This window comes from Micromys minutus (assembly GCF_963924665.1).
Source record: "Micromys minutus genome assembly, chromosome: 4".
NCBI classification, from domain to species: Eukaryota; Metazoa; Chordata; class Mammalia; order Rodentia; family Muridae; genus Micromys; species Micromys minutus.
This window is the reverse complement of record NC_137973.1, coordinates 35139335-35164235: the sequence shown is the minus strand read 5'-3', so window position 1 is coordinate 35164235 and position 24901 is coordinate 35139335. Positions and strand designations below refer to the sequence as shown.

At 42.6% G+C, this 24901-nt stretch overlaps 1 protein-coding gene and 1 pseudogene across 2 annotated transcripts in view; one reads left to right on the top strand and one right to left on the bottom strand.

Annotated features, from left to right (window-relative positions):
• Nucleotides 1-842: 842 nt before the first annotated feature.
• Nucleotides 843-24901, bottom strand: part of VTCN1 (V-set domain containing T cell activation inhibitor 1) — a gene marked incomplete at both ends in the record, with an annotated part of 65318 nt that continues 41259 nt past the window's right edge. The window contains 4 exons of the mRNA XM_080916124.1: nt 843-967; nt 5087-5365; nt 9460-9807; nt 17893-17957. Coding sequence (XP_080772250.1) covers nt 843-967; nt 5087-5365; nt 9460-9807; nt 17893-17957 — 817 coding nt within the window. The remainder of the gene's footprint in view (nt 968-5086; nt 5366-9459; nt 9808-17892; nt 17958-24901) is intronic.
• LOC308419415 (ribosome biogenesis protein WDR12-like) lies at nt 20089-21343 on the top strand (annotated as a pseudogene). Its single transcript has one exon. The product of its transcript is annotated as a ribosome biogenesis protein WDR12-like (transcript).

Sequence of the window (24901 nt, the reverse complement as noted above, 5' to 3'; positions counted from 1 at the left end):
TCTTCTGATCTGTGGGCACCAAGCACACATGTGGGTGCCGTAGACATACATATGACAAAACACCCACGCACATAAAATAATAAAATACAAAATCTTAACTTAGAATTAGCTTGGCTAGAAGATGGTACGAATGGATCAGTCTGAGAGAACACTGCAGGGTCTAAGGCAACAGCTCACGTGAAGGACAGGAGACAGAAGAAACACTGGCCCTGTGAGCTTCAGGAAGCCTCAGACCAGAACTTCACAGCTCAGTTCTGTGCCAAAGTTCCCGGCAGGGGAAGATTTAGAAGGAAGCGCTCAATCAGTAATTGGAGCCAGAAAACACATCTGGTGGAGGGCTGGTGACTCACTGGGGTTCAAGGTGGACTGACAGGGTTGGGGGTGGGGAAAAGGTGGTTTACACAGGGATTATGTGCCTGTCACTGTGAGTAACAGTGAAGTCCAGGGTCATTCGTCTGGACTAAACAGTTCTTACTCTTTGAAAAGGCAGTTTTGAATCCATTAATGACTCAGCAAATGAATCGGTGTTTGAAACTACATAAATGGTCCGATCGTGTGGAGTTGGTTGTCGTATCTACCGATCCGGGTCTCTGCTCTTGGTCAGTGCTGGTCACCAACCTTTGCCCTTCACACCTCCAGGACAAAGTCCCTGACCTGACACCCATGCATATCCCTTCCTCCCTGGGGCTGGGGTTGAGGGCTGTTCGACTCTGTTTCAGAACAATAATCTGGGGCAGGAGAAATGTCTAGGCTGCTGTGAAGGACGCCATCCAGCATGCTCTCTCTCGTCACCTCACCTGTTGTACCAGTAGCTTTGCACGCTTTTCTGTAGCCAAGGCCCCTCATCTTAGCATCAGGCAACAGGAGAGAGATAGGAGTGCCCAGCCAGCGGCGAAGACAGAAGAAACACACTGGGAAGGCCCGGAGTTCAGCAGCTGCAGCTGACTACGCCTTTTGACCTCTGAATCTGTGAAAAGACAGGAAAACAAAGACAAACAAACAAACAACAACAACAAAAAACAGTTCAGAGTCACAGAAAAGCTGGATGTCTGCATCCGTGACAAGACTGAGCATCTGAAAAATGGAGCCATTTGTTCCTGAAAGGGCAGTCTTTTTTCCCTCCTTCCCCCACCCTTTTAGAACCGACTCAGAGGTTTCCTGGTCTGGGGAACAAAGTCCATTCTGTGGCCAACTCAGTGAGGATGTAGCCAATAGGAAAGCTTCACCATTGTCCCTACGGTTACTATATAAAATACGAAGCTAAACAACAGGCCCAGTGGGTTTGTTTTTTTTTTTTTTAAGTTTGTGCTATCAGATTTCGTTAGGCCTCTATAAAATGATACAGAATTATCAATTTTACCTTTCTCCCTAGACAATCCAATTTCATGTCACTATTTCAGCTCTGTCACTTATGAGGTGTGTGACCTTGGTAAGTAACTCAATACACATTCTATCCTCACCCTTCATTTTTTTCCTCTACAAAAAATGGCTGAAACACGAATGGCCTACCTCGCAGGGTTCTTATGAAAACTCATGAGTGACATGGAACAGTGCCTGGCATTCAGCCACTCAGTAAGTGTTAGCTGCAAACAGCAACTATAGTAGACCCACCAAGCCCAATGGGAAAATGAACACTGAAAGGTTATACACCCAGGAATCCTGTGTCATAGAATGAAATATACGGAATAGAGCCGCAGCTTCCCAGGTCTACATGGGATAGGTAATGTGTCAAGCAGTAGGCATCTCTGCCTGCATCCTCCATGGGCATTTGAAGAGCAACATCTCTAAATCATTATCTTCTCTCCTCTTATGTTGCTTCTGTGTCTCTGTTTTGTTGGTACAGGTACTAGAGGGACATCCTGGGTAGTGAAATCAAACCCATTTTGATTGTTATATTCCTAGGCATTCACATTTGCTGTATCGAGATTCATGGATGTGTTTGTTTGCTTGTTTTTATTCAAGCAACTTTTGATTTTTTTTCTCTTTCCTTTTTCGTATGCTCACAACTCCTCCCTAGGACCACGGCCACAGTCTCCTGATGTCAAGGCTTTCTAATCTCCCAAGGCCACTTAGCTTCCCCATCCTTAGAACCTAACTCAAATTCTTCTACCCGACTGGTCTACTCTAGTCCCAATTAACTCTTTCTTAGAGGTCCCATATTAATACTGGGATTAATTTTTTAATGGTATCTGTACCATTTACCTAAGTATAATATCATCGGGTTTTTAAAGGACTATGAACATACTGTTGAACAAGCATTCAGGATGATTAGCATTCTGCTGTGTGCTGTAAGAGTCAGGTCCTGGTTCCACCTCACAGTCCCAATCTCCCCACAAAAAAAAAAAAAAAAAAAAAAAAGAAAGACATTGACTCAAAATATATTTACAAATACCTTGGCCATATAACTAGGCTCTTTTCTGACTAGAATCATAACTTAAGATAACCCATTTGTTCTAATCTACCTTCTGCCACATGGATGGTCACCTGTGCTCAGGTACCATGTGACCATCTCCTCACATCTTCCTGGGTGAATCGCCTGCCTCACTCTATCCCAGAATCCTCTCCCCTCCCTGATGTCCCACCTCCTATTTCCTGCCTAAGTCATAGGCCATCAGATTTATTATTGACAGGAGCCACATCCACACAGACATAAGATATTCTCTCTATAGTGTGCATTTACTATATTTAATCCATATTCTTCATTCTGGCTTCTATTTTCTTGACTATTATAAACAATATTACTACCTCCATAGTCATTCAGATATTTATCAAAGACTTTTTCTGGACATGCCTAAAAGTATAACTGTCAGATCATGTGGCTGGTCTGTTTTTAGAGCATGCCATTTTCTGTTGATTGCATCAGCATCTGTCCTACTAACAGTGCATGACTGGCCCAGTTTCTCTACCTCCTCACCAACCCTCGTTAATTGCTGTGCTTTTTTTACATTTTAGTTTGGTGTTGTGGTTGGTGAGCATCTCAGTGGGCCTGGGGTCTGAGGTTACAGCTTCTTGCTGTTTTACTTAGCGTTATTCTCATGATTCATGTTCAGAGGCACATTTGGGTATACATTTTGGCCATCTGAATAATGTAATGCCCTTTCTCATATGCTTATTTTCAAATTCAGTGTCGGAGAAATGGATCAGTGGTTAGGGCTGGCCACCATGTATGAGGAGTGGACTTCAGATGCCCAGCAACCTGTGCAAATGTGTGGGCATGACAGCACACCTATCACTCTAACCTCGATGAGTGGAAACTGGAGATCCGTCCCTAGAGCAGGCTGACTGTGAGACCAGCTCTGGGTTTGACTGAGAGACCTGCTGCAGTGAGTAAAAGAAAGAGCAATATGTGTGCATACATATGTGTGCATACATGTGTATGTGTGTACAAATACATGAAAGACATGTATGCTATATACCCATAAAAATGAAAAAGCATACATATGGAAAATGGAGAAAGGCAACAAGAACTCAGCTATTTGTGGCTAGAGATGTGATCCTGTGGTAGACTGCTTGCCTCGCATGCACAAGGCCCTGGGTCTAACTGTCTATCCCCCAAAACCAAATCTTTAAAATTCAGCTATTCAATTTTTTGTTAAGGTATAAAATTTCTTTATATATCTTGAGTATTAACACCTTATTAGATATGTAATTTGTATTTTTGCCATTCCATAGATCAACCTTCATAAATATAATTTTAGTAAAAACATAAGCTGTTATAAATATGATTTATTTAGTTAAACTCAGCCATCCTCTGTCAGAAACTAAAAATGTATAAATGTACAAGATATAGATATGTGTATCTATATCTACACATATACACACATATATATATATATATATGTATGTATACACACACACACACACACACACACACACACATGCATTGCTCTAGACTTGATATCGAACCCTCTCTTGGCAAACTTCACCCTCTGAGGAGAGGATTCAATAATATGGGCCATGGAAGTCCCAGCTGAGTCTGGCTCTTCTGGAAACTGGCTTCCTCCTAGGTTTGGCATGCACGAAAGCACTTCATGCAGGTGAGCAGTGCTAAGACAGGCTGCTAAGAGCCCACTTCAGTCTAGACTTTTCAGATTTTCTTCAGTAGCGGTCAGTCTTAGTCAACATTGGTGAGATCAACATCTAGTCCCATGATGCTGAGTAAGACTGAGTCAGAGAGTAGGTCTTTGATCTTCAGATTCGAAACCTTCTCAAGGGCAAGTCGGGATCTAGTGATTTTAAAAGAATTTAGGATGTAGCATATCTGTTAAATATGTCAGAGTTGTCAAATAATCATCATGTCTCAACATTACACTAAAGTACTCCCACTGAGTTAGGAAGCTAGAGCTTCGGAATCCTAAAGCTCTCCAAAAAACCAAGGGAGGGATGTGAAATCAAATCAGTCAATGTTCTTTTGGAGAGAGGAAGTTGAGACAGGGTAGCTGGATAGCTCTGGCTAGCCTGGAACTCACTTTGTAGATCAGGCTAGCCTCAGACTCATGGAGATCTGCTGCCTTCCCAGGGCTGAGATTTAAAATGTGCATCACCATGCCAGACTCACTTTCCATTTTTAGCCAACATGCTATAAATATTGTGCAGTATTAGACTTCAATTACAAAATCAGTGCCAACTAGAAGTATGATTAAAATCTCCAGTACAGTGGTTCGTTACCATTCCTAATGCTGCAACCCTTTAATACAATTCCTCCTGTTGTGGTGACTCCCAACCATAAAATTATTTTGTTGCTACTTTGTGCTTACAATTTTGCCTGTTATGAATCCTAATATAAAATCTGATTTACAGGATATCTGATATGTATCCCCCATGAAAGGATTGTTTGATTTTCCCCAAAGAGCTGGTGACCCACAGGTCGAGAAACACTGCTCTAGCGAATCTGGAAGACTGGAGTTTTTATACCCTGGTGTGTATTAGATAAATTCGGTTTTAATTGACATATTATTTTCTTTCTAACAATACATGTGGAAAACATGGAGAGACATGCAGGTATGTTTAGGATAGAGAGCTTGACTAGTATTCCCCAGATCCCAGGTTTCATCCCCAGTATCAAGGGAAGCCTCAGGAGACCCACCTGTCACTTTGATGTCCCCTGTGGCTTTGGCAATGTCATTTTCGATCATACAGGAGTATGTGTTGTTGATTGTGACATTGTAGAGCACAGATACAACCTTCATGGTCACATTCTCAGAGTTCAACTCAAAGCTAGTGTTGGAGACTTCTGAGAAGTTGGCTCCTTGGTCAACTTGAGATGCCCAGGCCACTGTGGGCTGGGGGAACCACCGAGGAGCCTCACAGCGTAGACTCTCCGAACTGGCATTATAGTCCACATTTATCTCTGGCATACTGAAGGCTGCAGGGTCAAAGGTCAACAGGGACAAATGGCAGTGAGAAACAGATTAGACAAAAAAGCCATAAAGTGCTAGGTCTTTTTTGTTTGTTTGATTTGATCTTTTTTTGAGACAGGATTTCTCTGTGTAGCTCTGGTTATCCTGGAACCCACTCTGTAAACCATGGTAGCCTTGAACTCACAGAGATCTGCCTGCCTCTGATTCCCCAGTACTGGGATTAAAGGCATGCACCAATACCACCCAGCTAAAGTGCTAGGTTTTTAAAAACATGGAACAATCACTTCTATCACTGAAGTGACCTAGCACATCCCCACAGTAATGTGTGAGGCCCATTATGTTGTGGGCGTAACCCTTGGCCGGTACCACAAATTCCAGGGGCCTGAGTTTCATGTATTAGCATTATGATAATCTTCTCCATGTAAAAGGAACTCAGTGATCATGGAAGAAGGAGCAGGGAAGAAAGGAGGAGGGAGAAAAGAAGGAGGAAGAAGAAGAGATGGAGGAGGAGTCTCTTTCCTTAGGACAATAGGGCCTTGGAAGGATTCTGAAACTCATGTTTTGAGGTAAAGAGGAAAGAGTAGGAAGAAAGAACAAACAATATTCACCTTTCACCACAGAAGGTTTATTCACAGGCCTAGGCCTGGGCACCATGGGGACTTGGAGTTTGCTTGGATAGAGATTTTAGCTCTAATATCCATGATTAGAATGGTAGGTATTTGTTGTATTCTACTCATTAAAATAATAAAGTAAATTAATTAAATAAAGTAAAATACTATTCATTAAAGTAACGCCTGGGAATTTAGATATCCTTTCTCTTCTATCCAGGCAGAGTGACACTTGCTAACAGTGTTAGGGCTCTGGGCTTCTTATTATGGCAGAAAGGCAGTCCACAATTAATATTTTAAAATATTGTTGTAATGATGATGATGAAGGTGATAGTGATGATGGTGGTGGTAGTGATGACAGTGATGATGGTGATTGTGAAGGTACATGTGCCACAGCATACCTATGAAGCTTGGAGGGTAGTTTTGGAGAGCTGGTTCTCCCCTTCCACCTTTAATGACATGGTTGTTTGAGAATGGCCCACATGAGCTCATTTGTTTGAATGCTTGGTGGAACTGTTTTGGAAGGACTAGAATGTGAGGCTTTGTTGGAGATGTATCACTGGAGGCGGGGTTTGAGGTTTCAAATGCTCACACCATTCTAAGCTAGTGCTCCCCCACTTCCTCATGCCTGTGAATCAGATGTAAGCTCTCAGCTACTGCTCCAACTTCATGTCTGCTTGCTTGCTGCCACACTTCCTACCACGATGGTCATAGACTCTCCCTCTGAAACCGTAAGGCCCAAATAAACACATTTTTTTCTATAGTCGCTTTGGTCCTGGTGTCTCTTTGGAGCAACTGAAAGATAACCAAGACACATGGGTTCTAGTGATCAAATTGTGGCTAACAGTTTTGAGCATCGAACACCTTTGTCTGCTGAGCCATCTCACCAGGCCCCCAGGCAGTCAGAAACATATTACGCCATTTAACTGCTTCTTTACTCAGGGTTAGGAGTGTGCAGAGTGAGAATTAAAAATGTTTGTCTATTTCTGACACAGTCTCATGTAGCCCACATTGGTCTTGAACTCCCCACATAGTCAAGGGTGACAGGAGCATCTGATACCCTTGTCTTCAGTGCTCCATGCTGAGGATACAGACATATGCCACCTCATTCCATTCTTTACCTCACTCCCAGCAAGCCTGCTAAATAGCCAAGGAGAGGAGATGCACAAGTTTGGACCTGGGAGGGAACAGGTCTTTAGGGGATGATGCAGAAAAAGAGTTTTGAGCACATTTCCTGTGCTAGAAGAATAAGCCAGGTATTAATTCATTTGGTGCTCCCAGTAATCCAGCGGTTATCTGTGATTATATCTATGAAAAACTTTGGAATTATTTTATTTGGCTAATTTCTTTAAAGAGGCATTTTTATTTTTATTTTGTGTATTTGGGTGTTTGCCTGCATGTGTATATGTGCACCATGTGCATGCCATGCCTGTAGAGACCAGAATCCTCTGGAGCTGGGATTCCTGATGGTTGTGAGCTGTTTGTGCATGCTACAAACCAAACCCCCATCCTCTGGAAGAAGAGCCAGTGCTTTTAACCACTGGGCCATCTTTCCAGATTCTCCTATTTTACTAATGTTTTTAAAAGTTAAAATACAAATAGATTTCATTGTGTGAACAACTTTAGATTTACATAAAAGTTCCAAAGACAGAACTCTGCAAGAGAGAATTCCTGTAGAGTTTCCGGTCTGTTTACTCTGATGTTAAATGGTCATTGTATCTCAAAACTGAGAAGCCAGCCATTTCTGTTAACTAAACTCCAGGCTTTATTTGTGTTTTACTCATTTACATTGTTTTTTCCTGTTGCTGTTCCAGAATGTAATCTTTACATTTTCAGTAACTATGTCACCTCAGCATCTTGTGGGCTGTGACATTTTCTCAATCTTTCCAAACTTCCTATGGCTCTCACGGTTTTGAGTACCTGGTCAAGTATCACGTAGGGTGCCTCCCTACTGGGATTTACATGTTCTTCTCATGGTTAGAGTTGGAGAGGAAAGCAGTAGTTGGGAAAAATTTCCCCATTATGCTAGGGGGTACGTGATGATGACAGGAGGAGGGAGCATTTGTTAGCTGTCTTTGAAAGGTGACTTTGCTACTCCAACATGTCCCAGCAGGGCAGAGTGGGACTGCTAAGTGCCACCTCCTGAAGGGGAGAGAGAAGTAGATCGCTTGGGATTTCTGTTTGAATAAAATGTTTCATCTCCCTCCTTGTGAGCGTGTGAGTGTGTGCTTCAACCCTGAGCCAGCATTTACTACAGTATTCTCTTGTCCTACTGTTTTAACTTTTTCACTGAGGTTCACTTTGTTGGTCTGACCATCTCATGTTGTCCCACTAATCTCCACCTTAAGATGAAAAAGGTGAGGCACAGAGAACATTCTGACTCTAGGACTATGCTTTGTAGAATTGCATATACCCAGGAGGTGTTCAAGAAAGCCCTACAAAGACTGGTGTAGATTAGGGGAGTACAGGCTAGTTTTTGCCTCTTCAAGGCCCCTTTCATCTTCTCCATGAGGGCTTTTTGCCCCTTCTCTCATGTGCATTGGGGTGTGGTCTTTCTCTTCATGTGAACTCACCAACTGTTCTATTTCACTTCCCTTAGGTGTTCTGTGTCATGCTTAGTAATTGGTACCCCATGCAGACCCTCAGTTCTGTGCTATATTAGAAGCACTGTGAAAGGAGGGATAATCACTTTTGTTTATTAACCATCTTTATGTCCTTCATTGCATCTATCTGAATCCCTCATATATACATTCAGAAAACATCTATTACGTAGTGTTGACATAGAGAAGTGTGGGTTTCACTGGGGCCATATTGCCGAGTTCCTATGACGGTGTTAGTTTGGCTGGTTCTTTTTTGGATCTCTCCTAAAATGGCTCTCACTGTCAGGAGTCTCTGGAGGGAGTCATTTCAGATGTGGGCTTGGACCTAATTAGTATAGAAGTATTCAGGGACAGATCGTGGGCTTTTCCTATTTAGCAACGGCAGGGCCTACTTTAAAAAGACAGAGTTCATTAGCTAGGGGTGGTGCTCCACACCTTTCATCCCAGTGGTTGGGAGGCAGAGGTGTGAGCTGACAGTTTGACAGCTAACCTGGTCTACACAGTGAGTATCAGGTCAGCTAGGGCTGCATAGAAAGGACACTTCATACCCCGGAGGAGGGAGTGATGGAGGGAGGAAGGAAAGGAGAGAGAGAGATAGATAGATAGATAGATAGATAGATAGAGAGAGAGAGAGAGAGAGAGAGACAGAGACAGAGACAGAGACAGAGACAGAGAGACAGAGAATGTGTCTTTGAGAATACACCTGGAAATTCAGAGATGGAAACAGACTATTGTAGTGGTATGGTCTTGAGTATAGCAATAAAACGGCCACTAAGAATGAATAGTTTTGGTCTGATATTGGTCATTTATGAGTACATCATAATATTTTTATCAACAACGCATGCCCTCAGATATCTTTCAGGGTGCCCACCCCCTTCAGAAGTGACTCACCTCCAGTCTTATACTCAAGGTTTGCATTCCCCTTGCCTTTTGAGGTACGGATGTAACACGTGTAGGTGCCAGCATCAGTGAGCTGTACGTTTTTCAGTCTCAGGGAAGCATTGCCAACTACCACTTGATCTGCAAACACTGCTGTCCGGCCTCTAAACATCTCATGTTGCTGTGAGGGGTCATCTTTGCCTTCTTTGAACTCATGGACCAAACCTTTGATGCCTTCTTTCTGCCACTGTATGACAATGCCGTTGAGTTTGATGTCGGGTTCAAAAGTGCAGCTCAGGGTCCCGTCCTCTCCAATATTTCCAGCTGAGGTGAAGGTTGTGACTGTGATGAAGTGCTTGCCTGTGATTCAGGAAGGACCCATGCCAGTGAGGAAGGACAGCCATGTTCTTCATTATTACATGCTGGACAGATATGTCCAGATCAGTTAGAAGTAGAGAAGGACACAAAAAGACATGAGCAGAAAGACTAGAAAGAGTAGAAAGGAATGTTGGTATCTACAGATCTGTGCACAGTGGCTTTTGTGAGAACAATGTACCCAAACTCTCGGAGGCAGCAAGAGGAAAGCACATGGGAGTTGAGGAACTCTGTAACATAAACATTAACATTCTGGCTTCGTTCCTTAACAACCGCTTAACCTTAAGTAAGTTATGTGACTATTCTGGCTCTCAGGGGAAGCAGGGGGGGGGGGGAGTATCTGTCTTATCTACCTTGAGAGGTTATTGTAAGGAACAAATCAAACGGGTGTAAACTTGATTTGCTGAATGGCAGTCACAGGTAAGGTGTTATGCTTAGCTAATCAGAAGTGACACAAAGCGAAATGTCATGCTAACAAATATGGCTAGTGATTCCAAGCAAAGTTCAATTCTAATATTCTGGGACTTTGTCTTTCTTGGACTGATGAAGAAACTCAGGCATGGAGAAGGGAAACACTATGACTAAAGTTATAATGTTCTCTACATCATAATGAAGACTGGTACTCAGTGATGTTTTGGTCCAAGATAGAAGCTACCCTCTTCACCCCTTTGATCCTACCAACAGGAGGAACATCAGCTCCCATGGTATACTTTATTCTGCCTCTTATTTGGTTGTCCAGCCTACAACCCACCCAGCCCGGGGCTCCTTGTGCCAGTTGTTCTGACTGATGGCACCTTAAGGTAATTCAATTGATTTTTAGAGTCTCCTATGACACAGATGTGAAGCTAAGGAGATGACTGTGAAGCCCAAGAGGATTATGGAACAGTTACAAGAAATGGTGGGGAAGAGACCATGGAGGGTCTCATCCTAGGAGTCATGCTGGCTGCTGAGGATAGTGGCAGGAGATGCTGTCCCAACCTCTGCAGCAGAGACACCTGATTTAAGCATTCATGATGGTCCACATGGGCCTTTCTGACATCCATGGGGCTCACCATGATGGCTCTTGGACATCTCTCAACAGTGTCAGCTTTCTTATTGGTTTTCCTACCATGCATACCTTCCCCCATCCAACACATTTTAAATGCATTGCTCCTATAGGCAGCTTTCTTAAAAGTACAAGCCAAATACATCTGTCACCTAGGCACTAATTTCCCATGGTTACTCTGGACTCTGGAATGAGCTGCAGCTTTCCCAGCCTGGCCTTCAACGCTGGGCACTGCCTGGCACACAGTGAATGCCTCTTGCTTCTGCCTGGCAGTTTCCCATCCCACTGTCCCCCTTCATTGTCTGTGTCCAATAGTTTGTTGATTTTCTTTCTTCGATGTAAAGATTCACGAACAATTAGTACATGTTCCTTTTCAAACACAGAAGCAAACATTCGAGACATAAGGGTGTCCTTGGCACATCTAGCTCATTAAGGCTTGGGATTGTCTAATTGACTCCAAGACCTTTGTAAAAGAGATGAGTGTACTACACCGGGATAGACACAAGGACGCCAGGCCAGACAGATTTGCATTAAAAAAGAAGAACAGAGGGCTAGGGCTAGAAGAGTAAGAATAGCTAGAAAAGAGAGGCGCAGGAAGCAGGCATGCACAGGCTGGGCTGGAAGATTCTCTAGAGGTTTTTGGCAGTGTGGAAGAAAAGGGAGCAGCTGCCATGTGTGGCCTTTTGTGAGAGAGATTTGGAAACCTGACTAGGAGAGATGGCAAAGACTACTGTGATAAGAGCATGGCACCTGTCTCCTGCCAGGCTTTCACTTGAACTCGATTTGAAGATTCAGGCTTACTTTCAAGTCTCTTTGCTTATTCGAAGGCCTAGGCTTGCATGGGCTGCGTGATCACGCTCCACACGTTCACCACCCTGCTCACCTTTGTCCGGTCAGGAGTTCTGGCTCGCCGTGCCTGCTTGCCTACTCTTACCTGAGCCAGCTGGGATGGCAGTCCTCCTGGGAAACCCTTTCCAGCCCGCCAAGGTAGACTAGGCAGATACACCTGCCCCCATAGCTCTTTTTTTCCCTTTACCATGGCAACCGCCTTCCTCCTCTTTGACGCACGTCTGGACTTTGCACTCACCTGCAAGCTTTGTCCAAGGGGGAAACTGTTTCAGTAACTACAGGTCTGAGAGTGTTTACTGCTCTGCTCTACAGAGAAATAGTGGTTTATGAGTTTATGAATGAAGGGGAATCAGCACAAATCAAAGCACTGCTTCTATAATCTATCTGTTGCCAGGGTAAAGAGCTAGTGCCAAGGTCTCTGCATTGAAATTTGGGAGAAACGTTAGCCTTTAAGAGAGGGCAATAAAAACACACACGGTCTCTCAATGAAACCGCAGAACAACTGGGACCCAGTCAGAGCCAGAGAGAAGGTGACTGTACTTTATAGAGTGTCATCAAAGTTAATCTGGAAAATTACTCTTCAGGACCCCCCCACACACATTATTAGCACAATTATGGAGGAAATGAAGTGATAATGGCATATCTCAGTTTGGTAATTGTGTTACTAAATTCATTTTAACGTTTTGGCCTCGAGCCCACAGGTAGGGACTCCACTGACACATCTCTGAGAGAACTCGGTAATTAAAAACAGGCAGCGTTAGCAGCCTGGGGACCTACTGCAGCTTCAGGTCATCTGAGGTCACATTCACGATCAAGTCCTCACCCATAGGAATAAAGAGGAGACTAAAACCAGTGAGAACCTCAACGGCCACAGAGAGGTAGGCTTGCTTTGCATCCAGCCAGAGTCAACAAATGCTTGTTACATGAATAAATAAAGACTTAAGTGATTGAACGGAACTTACTGTGCAAAAACAGTCTGTACTCAAATGTGCAAACACATCCTGGCTCACAGAACATTATGTAGCCTGACCTGGTGCAAATCTCTAGGTATTCTGACCACCAGAGGCTCCTAGGTGACTGGTGTGAAATGAACTAGAGTCCCTTAGAGAGGGGTTAGAAGCCACCGTCTGTTGATGGCAAATTCTTGTGGCTGACATAGATTTAAATGGTCTCATTGGCCTCTAAGGTTGCTTCCAAACTCCTCAGAAACTGGAAGATGGGAATTGGCTGAAAATAAATAATTAGCTCAAGAGTGTACCCTAGCTTGGTTTCTGTTGCTGTAATAAAAGTGTCCAGAAGTGATTGGAGGAGGGAGGGCTTTGCTTCCACATCACGTTCCACTGTTGAGGGCGGCCAGAGCAAGAGCATAAGGCAGGAACCTGGAGGCCAGGATTAAAACAGAGACCACAGATCAGTGGTTCTCAACCTTCTTAATACAGTTCCTTGTGTGGTGGTGATCCCAACCATAAAATTACTTTCATTGCCATTTCATAACTGTAATTTTGCTACAGTTATGAATCCCAGTCTAAATATCTGTGTTTTGATATAGCCTTAGGTGACCCTTGTGAAAGGGTCATTTTATCCAGTTACAATTCACAAGAACCACTGCTTCTTGGATCAATTGTTCTGCTTGCTCAGACGCTTCTCTTTCTTTCCTAATTAAAACATATATGTATTTCTTTTTATTGTGTATGAGTGTTTGGCTGTGTGTGCTATGTGCATGTCTGATGCTCCAGGAGGCCAGAAGAAGGTATCAGATCTCCTAGCGCTGGAGCTACGGGTGGTTGTAATGTACTATGTGGGCTCTAGCAACCAAAGTTGGGTCCTCTGCAGCAGCCAGTGCTCTCAGCTGCAGAGTCATATCCCTAGCTCCTCAGCTACCTTTGTTATAACCCATGCCCACCTGTCCCTGGATGGTACCACTCACAGTGGGCTGAGCCCTCTTATATCAAATAGCAATTAAGGAAATGCCCCACAGACATGGCCTCAGGCCAATTTGTCCTGGGCAATTCTTCAGTTGAATTTCCCTCTTTGTAGGTGACACTGGGCTTGAGAGTCAAGTTGACAGCTAATGCTATGACGGTAGAGCAAGTCCTACCATAGCTCTGGTCACATGAGGAAAAGGATGGGAGACATCACAGGTGAGCAAGTTGTGTTCTCAACATAGTCACACAGGTGGGAAATGTTCAATTGCTTCTCCCCTGTAGGAGCAGAGATATTTGGGGGTTGGAGAAAAGGAAACACAAGGTAAGCATTTCCTAGAAATTGTGATGGGGGAGGGTATTGGATAAAACTTAGAAAATGAACTGTCCTTTGGCCCAATGCAATACAGGTTCTATACATTTCAATGGTGCAAAGCATACTGGGAGCCTTTTTCAGAGGGCCCTGTAGCATTGGCTAAAGCAAGGCTGTGCAGAATGCACCATAGCTCATGACTTAGTGATAGAAACACACATCCTGCTCCAGGATGGGATGATACCCATGGGTAGGTACCATGCTAGGCAAAGAGGAAAATGTGTGTAGCAGTTGCTTATACAAAGAGGCTAGGAAAGATAGTAAGGCCAGGAGAAGGAAAGGGAAGAACTAGGAATGTGGCAGAGTGTGAGCATCTGGGAACAGGGTGACTGTATCACTCTGTCTGGGTCCTAGCTCTGTCACTTTCTAGTTATGTGACACTGGGCAATACCTTTATTCATGCTTTTATGTGTACAATGCGGGTGTACTCTCATGGGGGTCTCTAACAGGACTAAACGATACAATGCAAGTAAGGGCCTAGCGATGTTCCTGACTTATCATGCCAAACCTTAAACCATGGCTATGGAAAACATTATCTATTTAGGACAACAGATCAATGCCTCGGAGGCAAGAAAGGAATGTCTCACTGAATGCTTTGCTCTTCATGGCTCATTTTAGGCCACAGAGGTAAGAATGCCCATCAGACCCATTTTATGAATGAACATAAAGGAGCTCTGAGGTTAGGGACTTGCTTAGTACCCTGTGTCTGCAAGTAGGAGAGCCAGGATCAAACCAGTTTCATCTGGCACTTACCCTAGCTTCTTCTAGCCTATCTTCCTGATAACTAAGGTCAGATTGAAATATGACAAGAGTCAGCCCATTATAAAAACGTCAACACTTTAAGAATAAAAGAAACAGGGCTGGGGATGTAATTTCATTGTGGCATGTTTAAGACCCTAGGTTTGATCCCCAACACTGTAGTGCATAAATGTAAAAACTTTTTAAAATAAACAACTAAAGATCATAAACATAAGAAACACAAAGCTATTTTTACAATGGCTGTAATGCTTGGAAATATCAAATATTTTCTAGACAATTTGAATAATGTTTTGGATAAGTGCATAGAGGCATAATCTAGTGTCCAAAGTTGAAACATTACTAGATGATGTCTTGTGGCTGCCTGTCTTGACCACCCTAGCTACAAAAGAGGTCCACCTTTGGGTGGTCAGGAAACTGTGTAGTTCCCAAGAGGTGCGGAATGAATGTGCTGACAATAAAAAATGTGTATAAATAGCATTTGTGATGTCAAATCATGGCAGCCATTTGTCACATGAACATGCCAGGAAGTTAATGAGTAGTCTCTAGGTCCTCGCACATTGATTTTTAATATTTTAACAGTAAGAAAACTGATTCTGGAAAGATAAGTTACCTCCCCAAGGGTGTGATGTTGTCTAACTCGAAAGCCATCTATTTCTGATCCTTTTTCCCACTGTGTGGAACCACTGGAGAGGCCAGTGGGCAAATGGTAACACAAAGCTACAGGTGTTTCCTGTGCCCAGAGACCCTCCTGCCACGCCTCCTTCCCCCTGAACACCCTTTAACTAGGATTGATGAGAGTCCCTCAACCTCTCTTCAAACAATTCCCCATAAGTGGGGTTTGTTGTCCGGGGTTCACTTTAGAATGCTTATCTATTTGCTTGCTTGTTTTTGCAGTGTTTGACTAGACCCCAGAATTTTCTACATTGGGTAAGAGATCCATCCTCAGCCCTTGAGTTTGTTTTCCCCCTTTTATTCATTACTATATATTAATTGGTGATATGTGGTGATATTTTTCATTATTTTCGTGCATGTGTATAATAATTTTGATCATATTTACCTCATTACCCCCTTCTTGTCTCTCCATTACTCCTGCGGACCCCCTTCTTCTAAGACTCCTTTCTACTTCGTCTTTTTTTCCCTGTGATCCAATAGGTTTAATTACGGTTTCTCATGTGGGTGTGGATGAAAGATTATCTCCAGAAGCATAGGCGACTCAGTGCTGGCTAGCCATTGAGGAAAGAGCCTCCCCTCCTCCAGCAACTATCAATTGTAATAGCTCCTTGGGAGAGGAGTGGGCTCATGAGCCTCTCACCCCTATGCAATTGTTAACTGCATAGGAATCTTCATGGAGAGAAAAGAAGAGAGGAGAGTACCTAAGATTTAGAGGCAGGAAAAGAGATGAAATAAGGCAAATTAAAAGAAGGTAATTAAAAGGAAAGATGAATGGTCTCCCACTTAGGATGGTTTTGGTTTGTGATTATTAGACTTCATGATGGTGCAAAAATGATATGCATTCAGTAAAAAGTATACTCCAAATTTTGACGTTTCATGTGCTACTGTGTTTGTGATGCATGGTGGGATACTCATGGTGATGCTGGTACCAGTAGCTCCCATTGGACTACATGTTCACAGAGCCAATGGCCACAATCTGCAGTGTGTTGTGTGCCAAGTATGCTGTTTGACAGGTTGGGTGTATTAAATGCACCGAACTTGCAATGTTTCCAACATACAACTGGGACTAGCACCGTTATAAATCAAGGACCATCTGTATTAGAATGAAACAGACCAGCAAGTTCAGAAATGTACACACACATGGATGGCCATTTTATAATGATAGATGCATTAGAGGAAAGAATGTTTTCGATCAATGGTGCTGGGTCTACTGGATATCCACCTGAGCATACTGAATCCTGACTGGCGTGTGGTAAAAGCCACTCTGGATGGTTTTAAGCATACTAGCCAGAGGTAAAGCAATGACGTTTCTAGAAATTTAGAAGATTTTCATGACTTCAAGGAAGGTTAAAAAAAAAGGTTTAAATTGATTAGATTAAGTTCTGCATATGAAAGAAACAATTGATAAATTTGGCTATGTTAAAGTGAAGACCATTTATTCATAGAAAACTGTTAAGGGAGTGAAAAGACAAGTGAGCCATAGATCAGGAGAGATCTGGCAATACAGCCAGTTTCCAGCCAGATCTACAAGTTAAAACGAAAAACAAGTGGCTGGAGACATGGATCCCTGGTTAAGAATGCCTAGTGCTCTTTCACTGGTCTTGAGTTTGTCTCCCCAACTACACTGGGAAGCTCACAACCACCTGTAACCCAGTTCTCTGGGGCCTAATGCCCTCTTCTGGCCTCCTTGGGCACTGTACTCACGTGCACAAACTTATCCTCATATAACATATGATATAAGTAAGTAGAATACATTTTTGGTGATAAGGAAAGTGGGTAAGAATATTGATGTCTTGTCTTACCAAACACACACACACACACATACACACACACACACACACACACACACACACACACACACACACACACATATGTGTGTGTGTAGAAAGTCTTGTGTAGTTCAGGCCTTGTTGTTGCTATTTAATAACCAGATATTGGAGGATAGTGATGTAGAAAAAAAAAAAAAAAACAGCTGAAGATAGAAAGACTAAAATCCTGAAGTGACAGCTTGGTCACTGAGCAAGTCAAAATAAGTATGTTGGCCCTAGTCAGGTGGTTTATGGGAAATAGCAAACAATGAGCCTTAGAGAAGACAGCTGCTGGTCTAACTGCATCGTAATTAGCAGCATCCATAATAAGTGTTCTAGAGAAGTGGCCTGTCAGAAGAGGGATGGGAGGGCTTCCTGCTAAGCTGTCTTTGGCTACCGTGGCATGTGTTTCCTACATGGTGCAGAAGTCATGGCCAGTCCTCCCTTTACCCAAGGCTCCTGTTTAGAAGGGGCTCTAGCACTGAAGGAGTCAAATGTGTAAGGCAACGAGGAGCCAGTACGGAGAGCTAGTGTCTGCTTTGAAGTATTTTGGGGAGAAATCCTGTCCTTCTTACGCCTCAGTGGGTGAGAAGAGGTTTAGCAGAGATGAATGCAGTGTAAACTGTGCAGGTCAGGACATACCTGAGATACCAAAGCCAATGATGAGTACGATGGCTCCAGCCAGGATGATGATGATGTTAACAATACTGTGGACAGAGGAGGAGAAACAGCAAGTCACTTCTCTGTTGTATCGGACACAGTGCCTTACAATTGCCTTATAGAATAGATGCTATCCAAGGCATTCTCAAGCTTTTCTCCCACATAAGCTCTTCCTAGAAGTGGGTACCTTAGAAAGAGGTCTCAGAGATGCCATCCCTATCCAGTGGAGTCCGGGCACAGGTGAAGCAGCTTCCTTTTATCTGATAGTGTCATCTCACGTCCCTGTTTCTAGAGAAGACCACTGTTGGAGTCAGACTGATGGTAATCTTCCCATATTGCCCAGTGGCCCACGAGGAAAACTTGTGTCCAACTCAGCTTTAGCAACTCTGCCCACCTTCTTGTACTATTGTTATCCTTTCTTGATTCTTTTGGGAGACTTTCACCTCCTCCTGGGCATGCTTTTCTGCCTTTGTATCTATTCATAGCTGGTCTACCATGCCAGCAAATCCTCAGCGACTGTCTTCTGCCCCTTGTTTTAAATGAGTGGGCTGGAGATTTATGATGTAGCCATAAAGCATGTGCTTAGAACTGCACATCTAGGTGCAAACCCAGGCTCCCCCAGCCCTTTAATTTGCCTCTCCAGACTTACCCATTCTTCATCCTTCCTTAGGCTGACTACAGGAGTGCCACCTTCTACCCTACCTCCATTCTTTGAGGATTCCACCCCTTGATGCAGACCCAGGGTCTCCTTAGCTCTTTCCCACGGATGCTTTCATCCCTCCCTTCTAGGCCATCTCTATTCCTCTGTGTCAACTGCTGGTCTGCAGAAACACATTCAACCAGAGAAATCACAACAATACGGACTCACCATCCTTCTCATCCCCCATTCTCAACCACTCTAGACTTACCCTTAACCTGCCTGCAGGACCTCTCCCCAAAAATCCACTTCCCAGGGACTCTGCCTATTGGCAGGGAAGAACATGATTTCTTCCTGATACCCCGTCTCTCTAGCTATTTCCTTCTGCCTCTCTCTACCTTTCCTCTTAGCCCACCTCCATTTCTTTGTGTTACCTGCTATCTCTATCTGAGACCTCTCAGCCACCGTACTTTTCTAGGATCTAAACTGGGCAAGAGCAAACAAAGAATGGAACTACCCGCTCAAAAAAGACCGGATATCTATGCCAAGGAGTACCCCAAACATTTTAACTACAGGAATCTGGATCCCTGTAAAAGGAAACATGTGCAAAAGGAAACATGAATACCCAAGACAATATGCCTCCTTTCAATAAACCCTGAGAAATGCAGTTTAGCTGAAGAATAAGACAAGGACTTTGGAATTGCAATTATGTTTGAAGACATTAAGGAGAATATGAACCAATTCCCCAGTGAAGACCGAGAAAACACAGTTTAGATGAAATATTGAAAATATTTGAAGACTTCAAGACACGAAAATAGAAATAGAATAACCAAAAAAAAAAAAAAAAAAAAAAAAAAAAAAAAACCAGCCTAAAATAAAACTGGAAAGAAAAAGGAAAAACTTAAGGTGTCAAATCAAAAACACAGAGATCATCTTCCCTGACAGATTACAAGACATGGGAGAGAGAATTTCAGGTCCTGAAGTCAAGGTAGAAGAAAGGACACTTAGTTAGAGAACATATTAAATCTGAAAGAGTCCAGGCACGAATCATCCAAAAAGCCTGGTACATAATGAAAAGACAAAACTGATGAACAGTAGAAATAGAGGAAGGAGAAGAAGCCAGGATTAAAGTCACAAAAATATTTTTAATAAAATTATAAAAGAACGCTTTCCTAATTTAAAGAAAGAGATGCCTATCAAGGTCCAAGATGCACACAGAATACCAATGACAAGACCAGAAAAGAAACTCCCCAGGAAACAATCAAAACACTGAGTGTACAGGACAAAGAAAGGATATTAAAAGCTGCAAGTGAGAAACCCGAGAAAGATAGATAACCGAAGCCTAGCTTCTACTGTGCTTGTGGCGCAGTCCACCTTAGGAAGATAACCGAAGCCTAGCTTCTACTGTGCTTGTGGCGCAGTCCACCTTAGGAAGATAACCGAAGCCTAGCTTCTACTGTGCTTGTGGCGCAGTCTACCTTAGAGCTATTTGATTATTGTTGCATACATTTTTGTGGAGAAGCCTGTGTGTACTTTCTGCCATGGCCCAACTCCAGGCACGCCTCTACACCGAGAACAAAAAATACGCAGTGGATGATGTTCTTTTCTCAATCCCTGCCACCTTGGAAGTTGCTGACCTTGGTAATGTTATCAGTAAATTGCTGGGGACCAAAAATAAACTCCACAAACATGTCGAGTTTGTTTTCCTTATCAAGGACCAGTTTCTTCGAATGATCTTGGTCAAACACATGGAACTGTGGAACATTTCATCAGAAGAGGTTGTGGAACTGGAATATGTGGAAAAATACACTGCACCCCAGCCAGAGCAGTGCATGTTCCATGATGACTGGATCGGCTCAGTCAGAGGGGCAGAAGAATGGATCCTGTCTGGTTCTTATGATAAGACTTCTCGGATATGGCCCTTGGAAGGAAAGTCAATAATGATGATTGTGGGACATACAGATGTCGTAAAAGATGTGGCTTGGCTGAAAACAGACAGTTTGTCCTTCCTACTTCTGACTCCTCGATGGACCAGACTATTCTGGGAATGGAATGCAGAGGAGAACAAAGTGAAAGCTCTGCACTGCTGCTGAGGGCATGCTGGGAGTGTGGACACCACAGCCGTCAATAGCTCGGGAACCAATTTTGCAGTGGCTCCTGAAATAAGATGCTAAAGATCTGGTTTATAGTTCCTACTGATGAAGAAGATGAAATAGAAGAACCAACAAATCGACCAAGAAAGAAGCAAAAATCGAACAAGTGGGACTAACAAGAACACCCTTGGTGACTCTCTCTGGCCACACAGAAGCAATTTCCTCAGTACTTTGGTCAGATGCTGAGGAAATCTGTAGTGCATCTTGGGATCACACGATCAGAGTGTGGGATGTTGAGTCTGGCGATCTTAAGTAGACTCTGACAGGAAATAAAGTGTTTAATTGTATTTCCTATTCTCCCCTTTGTAAACGTTTGGCATCTGGAAGCACAGACAGGCACATTGGACTGTGATCCCCGAACTAAAGATGGTTCTTTGGGGTTACTGTCCTTCACCTCACATACAGGCTAGGTAACATCAGTGAAATGGTCTCCTATTCATGAACAGCAGCTTATCTCTTTAGATAATATTGTGAAGCTATGGGATACAAGAGTTGTAAGGCTCCCCTCTCTGTGATCTAGCTGCTCATGGAGACAAAGTTCTAAGTGTGGATGGACAGACACAGGGCTACTTCTGAGTGGAGGAGCAGACAATGAATTGTATTCCTACAATATTCCTCTACCATGTCCCATGTGGGGGCTTGAAAATAAATGGCTGATAAGAGGGGGAAAAGCTGCAAGTGAAGCAAATAACATAGAAAGGCCGACCCACTAGAATAACACTGGACTTTGGTTGATGTGGCTAAGGAATTCTCAATCTTGTTTTTTTCCAAGAACTAACTCTTAGCCTCTTTGATTCTTTGTATTGTTTTTGTTTGTTTGTGTCAGCCCTGGCTTTGATTATTTCTTGCTCTCTAGCCTTTTGGAGTGTTATTTATTCCTGTTGTTGCCTTCAAGTGGGTCACTATGATATTAGATGAACCTAGCGGACATCTGCAGAAAACTTCACACACTCGCTAGTGGATTTACTTCTTTCTCAGCAGCTCATGGAACTTACTATAAAATTGACCACATACTAGGATATAAAGGCAGTCTCAAGAGATATAAGAAAACTGATATGACTCCCTGCATCCTGTCTGACCACCATGGACTAAAGTTGGATATCAACAGTAGAAACAGTAGAAAATACATAAGCTCATGACAACTGAACACCTCACTAATGAATACAAAATGGGTCCATGCAGAAATAAAGGAAGTTAAAAGCTTAGGACTGAATGAACCCAAACTACTTAAACTCACAGGACACAATGGAAGGAAGCACACAGCAAAAACAACACAAAGAATCAAAAAAAAAAAAAAAAAAAAAAAAAAAACTAAGAGTTAGCTCATTGAGAAACTAAGTAGATTGAGGAACCCTTAGCCAAATCAACCAAAAGATACAGAGAGAAGATCCAAATGAATAAAAATTAGAAGTGAAAAGAGGACAATATGACAAACACACAAGACCTGAACAAGTTTAAGCCAGATGGAGTCCCAGCACTGAGTGGAGAAAGTGGACATGCCCAACCTCCTCAACCTCCCACCCCCATCTCCCCTGACGAAGAATTTATCTGTAATTGATATCTGACCAGAAAGGAAAGATCAGTTTTCTCAAATGGAGTCTCACATTCAAACCACATGGAAGGGCAGGTCCCATGCTCAACAGAAGACAAACTCAGTATTTCTGTGGACTTTCTGTTTCATTTTGCATTGTTTTGGCAGTTTCTGTTATTAGTCTTTTGATTGTTCTCATTTGTGGTTTTGTGGGGTTTGTTTGTTTTTTAAGAGAAGGAGAAAGAACATAAAGTTGGGTGGGAGGGGGAGGATCTGGGAAGAATTGGAGGAGGAGAAAACATGATCAAAATATATTTATTTTTCTCTTTTTTATTGGATATTTTTTGTATTTACCTTTCAAGTGTTATTCCCTTTCCACCCAATCTCATTCTTCTCCCCTCCCCTTGCTCCCATGAAGGTGCTCCCTCTCCCAATCTCCCTCCCCCACATTAGCGCTTTCCCTGGGAAAATGAGCCTTCACTGGACCAAAGGCCTTTCCTCCTATTGAACAGAAAATGTTATCCTCTGCTACTTATACAACTGAAGCCATGTGTCTCTCCACGTGTGCTCATTGGTTGGTGTTTTAGTCCCTGGGAGCTGTGGAAGGTTTGTTTGTTTGATAATGTTGTTTTTCCCATGGGGTTACAATTTTTTTCAGCTTCTTCAGTCCTTTCTCTAGCTTTCATTAGGGTCCCTATGTTCAGTTGATGGTTAGCTGCAAGTATCCTCATCTGTATCAGTAAGGCTCTGGCAGAACCTCTGAGGAGGCATCCATATCAGGCTCCTGCCAGTAAGCATTACTTGGCATCAGCAATAGTGCTTGGGTTTAGTGGCTGCATATGGGATGGATCCCAGGTAAGGCCGTCTCTGAATGATCTTTTCTTCAATCCCTGCTCCTCTTTTGTTTCTTTATTTCCTCCTGTGAATGTTTTGTTCACCCTTCTAAGAAGGACTGAGGCATTCACATTCTGGCCTTCCATCTTTTTGAGCTTCATAAGGTCTGTGAATTGTCTCATGGGTATTCCAAGATGTTTGGGCTAGTATCTGCTTATCAGTGAGTGCATACCATAAGTGTTCTTTTGTGATAAGGTTACCTCACTCGGGATGATAGCTTCTAGTTCCATCCATTTGCCTAGGGGATTTCATGAAGTCATTGTTTTTAATAGCTGAGTCATTGTTTTTAATAGCTTTATTATGTAAATTTACCACAATTTCTGTATCCATTCCTCTGTTGAAAGACATCTGGGTTTTTTCCAGGTTCTGGCTATAATAAATAAGGCTGCTATGAACATGGTGGAGCATGTGTCCTTGTTATATGTTAGAACATCTTTTGGGTATATGACCAGGAATGGTATAGCTGGTTCCTCAGGTAGTACTATGTCCAATTTTCTGAGGAGCTACCAGACTGATTTTCAGAGTGGTTGTACCACTTACAATTCCACCAACAATGGAGGCATATTTATCTTTCTCCACATCCTCGATGGCATCACCTGAGTTTTTGATCTTAGCCATTCTGACTGGTGTGAGATGGAATCTCAGGGTGGTTTTGATTTGCATTCCCTGGTGACTAGTGATGTTGAGCATTTCTTTATGGATGTTTCTCAGCCATTCAATATTCTTCAGTTGAGAATTCTTTGTTTAACTCTGTACCCCATTTTTTAATAGGATTATTTGATTTTCTGGAGTTTCACTTCTTAAATTCTTTGCATATATTGCATACTAGCACTCTATCAGATATAGGATTGGTAAAGATTCTGTCCCAATCTGTTGATTGCTGTTTTGTACTTTTGACAATGTTCTTTGCCTTTTAGAAGCTTTGCAATTTCATGAGGTCCCATTTGTCGATTCTTGATCTTAGAGCATAAGCCATTGGTGTTCTGTTCAGAAAAATTTCTCCTGTACCTATGTGTTCTAAGCTTTTCCCCATTTTCTGTTCTATTAGTTTCAATGTACCTGGTTTTATGTAGAGGTCTTTGATCCACTTGCACTTGAGTTTTGTACAAAGAGATAAGAATAGATTGATTTGATTTGCATTTTTTTACATGCTGACCTCCAGTTGAACTAGCACCATTTGTTGAAGATGCTGTCCTTTTTACATTGAATGGTTTTAGCTCCTTTATCAAAGATCAAGTGACCATAGGTGTGTGGGTTCATTTCTGGATCTTCAATTCTGTTCTATTGATCAACCTGCCTATCTCTGTACAATACCATACGGTTTTTACCACGATTGATCTGTAATACAGCTTGAGGTCAGGGATGGTGATTCCTCCAGAAGTTCTTCTACTGTGGAGAATAGTTTTTGATATCTTGGGTTTTTTGTTATTCCAGATGAATTTGCAAATTGCTCTAACTCTGAAGAATTGAGTTGGAATTTTGATGGGGATTGCATTGAATCTGTGGGTTGCTTTTGGCAAGATGGACATTTTTCCTAAGTTGATCTTTCCAATTCATGAGCATGGGAGATCTTTCCACTTTCTGAGATCTTCTTCAATTTCCTTCTTCAGAAACTTGAAGTTCTTGTCATATAAATCCTTTGCTTGCTTGGTTAGAGTTACACCAAAGTATTTTATATTCTTTGTGACTATTGTGAAAGGTGTCAATTCCCTAATTTTTTTCTCAGTCTGTTTATCCTTTAAGTAGAGAAAGGCTACTGATTTGTTTGAGTTAATT